Genomic DNA, 7,812 nt, shown 5'->3' with positions numbered 1-7,812 from the left:
CCTAACCCTAACAAAAATATGCCTCGGACATCCTCTGGCAAACTCAAATAACCTTCAGACACTTAATCCCCACCTCCGGAAATTTTTCTGATCCTTGCATGCTCCCCCCCCCCCCCCTCAAAAAACAAAATTATTCTTCAAAACACCCTGTAAAATTTCCAGGATCTCCGCATTTATACTAAAAGATTCATTGGCGCTTGCGTTCAATAAAAAAATGCGTGTAAAATGTTTGGTCTTTTTACCTTCATACCGGACATACCCATTGTGTGAATATAATCGTCGTCCATATTCTGTCTATATTGTGTCAATTATGATGATTAATTAAGTTTCTCAAAATAAAATGCAAATGCAAAAAACAACATGCGGCGAAACAAACTATAAACAACTTTTAAAGATCTGTATTTGCTTATATACATGTGCTAGTATATGTAGTATAGTTTTTACACAGTGTTTATACATCTAATATTGTAACATGGTCAGGTATCAATTTTTTATTACGTCACAAGTATGACGCAGCTACGACGGAAGACCTAATTTTTGCTTGCAACGAGCTCGTCTCTACTTTTTTTTTCTCTAATTGCACATAATTCAAAATAACATAAATATAATGCAATCATCATCATCATTATTATCATTATAATCAATTCCATCATTGTTGTTGGAACCGTGATTTTCCTCCACGATTTAGTCCAATAAGCCGCAGAGATCGTCTTACTTATATATTCATACCACAGAGTATATATAAGTTAAATTAATTCAGTAATTCAGATCTTTAACAATACAAGACATTACGTGCGCGGTTTGGTTGTATGTGCTCCCTTCTTTGACAGAAGATAATTTAAGATGTCGGATCCTAAACGTTTTATCTCAACTGTGAACATTTTATTGGCAGTTTGTAAGTACCCATATTTTTTAAAGACAAAAACAATGAAAAAAGATCGATTTAATGTACATTTCTTATAATTGATATAAAAGAAATTTTAAAATTTCTAAAATCATTATTGAATTGGATCTCACGTCTTCTGATTGTGTATATTATATTACAGTGTCAGTCCCCGTGCAGTGTGCGTCCTATTGTTATTATTACTACAGTGACTACTACTTTACAAGAAGACGGTATTGTTTCTACTACTACTACTACTATAGCAAAAAGTCTACCTACAGGTAAGTCGGATCAGCTTAACAGTATTACGTTACCTTCTGACATCTCAGCGAGTACAAATGTGAATTATTGTACTAAGTAGACGAAATTTATTCTTAATAGTAAATATAATTCATTGTTTTTATTAGATAAATTATATCATTTTCATTTTGATATGAAAACCATATCTGTATTGGGTTTTTTGGGGGGTCATTGGATAAAATTGATTTATTATTGATTTTAATTCATATGTTCTGTTCTATAAGTTTGAAAACCAATATCTTTTAACAAATCTAAAAAACCACGTACACACTCAAAAAAATATGATAGGTTGGAGTTATTTTAACAGTTAATTTAGAAATGTATATCAATGCTTCATTATTCATGGTAGATGTCATGAAAATTAAATGCAAAGGAAATATTTTAGTAAATAGAACATTGTGATTTTTTCCCTCTGAAACGTTATATACAGTAATCCAACTATTATTCGCGACGAATTTTTTTTGCGATTTATCGAAGATAAAGTGGTTTGCGGCGACTACTTTTCGCGAGAAAGCCTTATCCAACCTGGGATTTTTTTAAATTACAACTTCATGGAAAATACTTGCTCGCAGCAAAAAATACACGCGGAAATTTCTCGCACGCGAATTAAAGTTGTTTTTTTTTATACAATTGCAACTTCTCGAGCTTCCCTTGCAGCGCTCTGGAAAACATTTTCGAACTTGTCAGAGAGACCCTTAAAGAAGATTGGATCTTTTAAAGACTACTTTAAAATTTGGGTTTGTTAAAAAAAAAATTACGCGGGTCTGCATTATTTGATATGTACACCGGTTGATCCACAAACATTAGACTGTTTGTATGAACATTTTATTTTGGATGTATCTTAATTGATATAAAGTAAATTAATAAGCAAAAGCATATTTTATAAACAATCAAAAATGTCCATATTCATAATAGCCGAGAAAGTGTTGTCACCCAATGCTGTTCTTCGTTTGATCTGAGATTGCTGAAATCATTTCGAAATAATCTTGAATGACCCACTTATAAGTTTTGCTTTTTTTAATAAAAGAGTTCATATGTAATATTTAACAATAAACAATAACCATTTAAATCAATATTGTTAAGTGTTAAAAATTCAAATTCAAAAATATAAACAAACAAATCAAAAGGAAAAAAAACAAAAATACAAAACAAAACAAAACAACAACAAAAATAGGTCTATAAATGATTGAAACAAACGCAGATGTGACGGAAGTTTAATTCTCTGTGGGAGATTTGGTGTTGGCATTAACAAGGTGGCTCTTATTATTCTTACTTGGTTCAGGTTTTGTATCTGGTAATTCATATGGTAATAAATGCTTCTCGGTGTTTATGTGTTTTTTGACAGTGAATACATTGTTCACTGCATGGGTGTCTATTTGATAGTTAGACGGCATAGATGCGGAATGATGTAATTCTAATCCTTGTAATTAAATACACAATAGTTAATTACAAAGAAGAATTAGTTAACATATTATAATTCGATGAGAATAAAGAGTGTCCTTATATAACTATTTATATTTTGACACTCTGGTCAATTACATTTTGGCATTAATCTTGATGGGAAATTTGATGAACAATACAACCTTAATTGTATCAACGCACTTTGAATAATTATGCAGTTTAAAAAAATTAAAGCGCGTTGATTTTGGGACCAATTCATCGTCAAAAAAATGTTTTTATTCAAAAGGGCATTGGTATTGTCGATATCAACGCACTTAAAGAAGTTTGCAAGGTTTAGTCGAAATACTTTATTCTTTTACAGACTATGAATAAATATTTTTAACAGGGTCTTGCCAAATGGAATATTTAAAAGGGATACAAAGAATTTTCAGCTCACTTGTACCAATACTGTATCTCGATTAAAAAGTATCTTGTAATCTCAACAATTTACACACTGAGACCATGTTATCATTTGTATTATCTAATAAATTAGGATATAGTTGTTTTGAATGTACTATAATTACTGATACAGTCATGTGCAAAAATGACAATTACAAACCGTCAACCATCTCAAAAATCCATAAAACGAAATACAAATTCAAAGCAGAGCAACACGGACCTCCAAAAAGATAAAGGTAGGATCAGGTGCCTAGGAGGAGTGAGCATCCTCTGATGACCGGTCACAGTCGCCTTGTGCTCTTTGTCGTAATCGGGAAAAAAACGGAAAACCCGTAGACAATTAGGTGATTAATTATGGTCTAAGAATGAGTATGAAAAACTTCAGTCAGCATACAACCCAGTGGCAGATTGTATTCGCTGACAAGGTCGTTGTATCGACCATAGAACTTACGAAAAGATGATTCAAACGAGACTGTTGATAGTCCTGTTTTATCAACTAGTTTGTCTGAGTAGCTTGTCTCGCCCTAGAAATTGTTCATACGAAGAGCATGCCCTTACGTTTCGAATTAACTGAGAGACAAAAACACCATATGCAGGTGATCAAGGTAAATTGCTACATTAGTAAGGAAAGTTGAATATAGAAAAGTTGAAGTCATCTCTCTTATCATAAAGTTGTGTTGTTAGGTTACCATTAATGTCCATTTCCAGTAAAATATCCAAATATGAAACAGATGACGCAGACTCTGTGGAATTTTTGGAGTTGATTTTAACCAACTCTCCTATGCAGTTACTCTGGCAAACCGAAACTGAAACAGTGTTTGGACCTAAGCACAAATCATCACCGCTGACAAGAGTTAGTTCTTGAAAATAATCGATAAATAAATTCGATGTAATGTACGCTAAAGCATTTTTTAAGGAAACTTATTCATAAATACATGAAATAGTCAGATTTTTTAAAAATAGTACGAACAATTTAGAAGTTTTCTGCAGTCGTATGTTTTCCTACGATAGCCTCGTTCAACCATCGGCTGTCTCCGTACATCTCCGACAAGCAGAGAGTCAGTCTATATTTAGAGGTCGCATCATCAAGCTATCACGTGACCTGGTATCTCTAACTTGTCGGAGAGTAACGGCGACAGCCAAGCATCTGGTTGAACGAGATTAGAGTTCATTATTTGTTGGATCCATACACTTTTTGAAATATTTCAAATACCGATACATAGTTTAATGTAATCAATTCTATTTTTAGATATAACACAACATGATTGATAAGAGGTTTTCTCGAAATTCTTGTCGGAAAAGTCCGAGAATCCATATTATAAAAATGTGCGTAATTCAAATAGAGATTATAAACTACTTGCCAAGCAAAATAACATATCGTTGATTTTAAGATAAATAATAATCGATAAAATCAACTCCCGTCAGCACTTCAGTACTTTGATTTATTTCATGTTCACTGGCCTACAAGTAGCCTACAAGTTTTTGAATAATGTCTGATTCATAAGAATACAAACAAAGGTCTGCTAACAATGTATAAAATGTATACAAATATTAACAATTTATGTGAATAAAAGGATAAAATAAATACTATCAATTGAATGATTTATTAAATGCAAAGAATAATCATTTTTATTGCTCTGTAAAATTAAAGCTGCTTGGTTCGATACCAAACTTTTTGTATGTTATAAACGATAATGTTGATTAGTACATATGTTAAATGCAATCATGTACGGGATATTTAAAAGGAAAAATAATGAACAAAGTTTCAATTCTTATTAATAAAGATCTGCCCCTTTGTCGAGGCGGGTATGTTTGTAATACGACTTCTGCGTAATTTTAAGCTTTAAAAATTTCGACAAACCTAAAGTAAGCCCGGAAGTGTGAACGTTTGTTTTTACAGACATTTCTAAATTTTGTATATCATTATAACCGATGCATGATATTCAAGCTGAATGAACCCAAGAGCTCCCTTTCGTTTACACGTCATAATGTATGACCATTTAATATGTGGGTTTTTTTAATGCAACACAAAAATTATTTTGTTTGCTTCGAATATTTCTATTTTTGAAAGGAGACCGATTCTACTGATGAACGGTCTACATAAATGTTATAAAACATAGAGCCAATATCTCGGACCTTTAAGCTTTAAACAATACATATTTGATTTCATATCTATGAAATACCTTGCATAAAGTTCAATGACATTATTTATTGATCAAAGCAATAACCGATTAATGATTACTATGGATTTTAACAGCGGTTCCTCTTGAATCTATAATGTAAAAATTTGTGTATGCTCATTGTGTAGTTTTAACTTATTATGTAAAGCGCTTTAGAGTATTTTTATTATATTTAGCGCTATATAAATGTTATAATAATAATAATAATAATAACGTACATTAACCCCATATTTCATTCAATCTTTTAAAGAACAGTTGGTTATTATTTTATCATTTAAAAAAATAAGGTTGAATTTTCGTAGAATTAAATGAATAATTATACTCTTAAAATTACCAACGAAACTATGATCAGACCAGACCAAATATTGACGTCATGATGCCATTTTATTGCCAAATTGTTATCATATTATCATCTTTAACGGCAGCTCCCATCGTTGTACTTTAAACATGGCTCCAAATAGGACCTCAATGAGTGAATCAAGATAGGAAAATGCGCACAAAAATAACATGACATTAACATAACCCTACAGTTGCATCTTAAAATACCGGACCCGTTTTGACTGTAATATACATTATCATTTTTTTCAGTTCCGATGTTTTCACAATTGGTGGAGCAGTGATTGGGTCAATTGTTGGGTTAGTTATTTTCATCATCATTGTATGCATTTGCGTCCAGAAAGTTTGCAACAAACCTAACCATCGTCAAGTAGCAGTGCAACCTTCACAAATGCCGGTGTCGTACATCAATTCAAGTAAATATGTTTCTCTATTTTTTCAAAGCAAAAATAAAAACCTATCAGATTAATTAGGAATTGGACAATTCAGCTCAATATCGAAAGAAATTTGATTGTAACAGAATTAAGAAATAATCTAGCTATTCATGATAATTGTAATTTCAGATCAATACGGACATTTGCCACAGCCAGCTTATCCGGCGCCAGCTTATCCGGCGCCAGCTTATCCCAGCACACAAGTGGTTCCAAATACCAACTAACTTCTCACCTAAGGATGGTAGATTCAAAACACAATGTGTGATATTGCAGAATACAATATATATCAAAGTGTTCCTACAAAGTATTGTGTAGGCTAAATTCTGTTAATTTTAACGTGTAACCTTTGTGCTTATTTTCAGTACATTCAGTATATTCAGTATATTGTGATACGAGCAAATCATTTCTGTTCAACGCGTGTTTTTAAAACAGATTAAAGAGCTATATCAAATTTTCTGAAGATAAATTTTATAGCATAGGACCTAAATAAATAAATGTTATATGATTGTATGAAAAAAGTAATTGCTTTATATACTAAATATAATAGCATTATTAGATAATAAACTAAACTTATCAATAATCTGTTGTCAGTGATTAATATCTTTGAAACTTGTGGACAACATGTAAACTGATGACTATCCTGTCTTTATGTAATCATTTAAATGTATTTAGTTTTTTCCCAAGACTGAAAGAAATTAAGGTGATATGGGACATCTGTCGATAATAATGTGGATTTAAGTACATTGTTTTTGAAATACTTTCATAGGTGTAGAATTTTCAATTCTTAAAATATTTGGAGAGGTAAAAAATGTAAACCCCCGAGTGGGATTCGAACTCATAACTTACAAATTTTAAGAAAACCATCTTACCCATGTACTTCGCTACGCTGATAGGTGAGGATATTAGGAAAAAACTACTTTTATAATTAAACTTGGTTTTAAGGTTTATTTTGATAAAATATGCGTTACAACATGGAAGTGTCCCATACCTGTTTATGACGTCAGATACGTGTGTTTAACTTGATATCTATGTATAAATTGTTAGCAAATTTTTCTGCTGTTTTGTTGCATACTCAAAAAGACTATAAGCATCGATTGTATTTGCCATAACGATGCTCTTTATAAAAATCTACATGAATACGACAAAATAAAATGTATTCAATAAAAAACCGGTTTATATTGTGTATAAAATAAATTTTGGAACTATCCTTCACATTTAGCTGTGTTACATCAGTACTTCAAAGAAATGCAAGCATTCTTTTGCGTCTTCCTAATACCCATACTCAAAACGAAACAGAACATGTAATATATTTAACACACTTTCTTTATATTTTTTGAAGATTTAGAATTCTTTTAAACAGTTATTTCTTCTTTAAGAAGCACTTGTGCGTTTGAAATTCTCTCAATTTGAAATACCTTCATGATTGACAAATAAACTTGAAAAGGACATCTACTAAGCGGCTCTAGATATGATTAAACTTGGTATCATTTTCTTCCTTCTAACCTGTACCTAATAAAAACGTATGCACACTTGTTGAGATATGAAGGTCTAATCTGTATTTTAATCAGAATGTACAAAAATGTGCTACGTTTGAACCTAGTAGACAGTGTTTCCATAAATTTGCAAAAAAAACTATTGTTACATTAATTTCTATGATGTATAAATAATTTTGAACGAGACGGTATTATAGCATTGAATCATGATTTTTTGAAAGATACAGTCTCATAACTGCAGCGGTGTGTGCATACAAATTGAGTAATGCGTGTTAGCGCATTATGGAAATTTGTATGCATACACCGCTGCAGTTATGATACTTTATCCTTTAAAAAAAGCATGACTT

At 31.5% G+C, this 7,812-nt stretch overlaps 1 protein-coding gene across 1 annotated transcript; it reads left to right on the top strand.

Moving 5' to 3' along the window:
• Positions 1–762: 762 nt before the first annotated feature.
• On the top strand, positions 763–7,265 carry LOC105334345 (uncharacterized). The gene is made up of 4 exons (XM_020069782.3): positions 763–895; positions 1,047–1,164; positions 5,791–5,954; positions 6,102–7,265. The coding sequence occupies exons 1-4, from the start codon at positions 844–846 to the stop codon at positions 6,194–6,196; spliced, it is 429 nt and encodes a 142-aa protein (XP_019925341.3). The 5' UTR covers positions 763–843; the 3' UTR covers positions 6,197–7,265.
• The last annotated feature ends 547 nt before the right edge of the window (positions 7,266–7,812 follow it).

This window comes from Magallana gigas, chromosome 4 (genome assembly GCF_963853765.1).
Source record: "Magallana gigas chromosome 4, xbMagGiga1.1, whole genome shotgun sequence".
NCBI lineage: Eukaryota > Metazoa > Mollusca > Bivalvia > Ostreida > Ostreidae > Magallana > Magallana gigas.
Note: the sequence above shows the minus strand (reverse complement) of the source record. Positions and strands in the feature narration are given on the sequence as shown.

Bases quoted from the DNA above. Each gene is read 5' to 3' on its own strand.
- LOC105334345 (XM_020069782.3), top strand. From the start codon at position 844: ATGTCGGATCCTAAACGTTTTATCTCAACTGTGAACATTTTATTGGCA. The intron at 896-1,046 runs GTAAGTACCCAT...ATTATATTACAG, and splicing joins GAACATTTTATTGGCAGTTT to TGTCAGTCCCCGTGCAGTGT. The intron at 1,165-5,790 runs GTAAGTCGGATC...CATTTTTTTCAG, and splicing joins AGCAAAAAGTCTACCTACAG to TTCCGATGTTTTCACAATTG.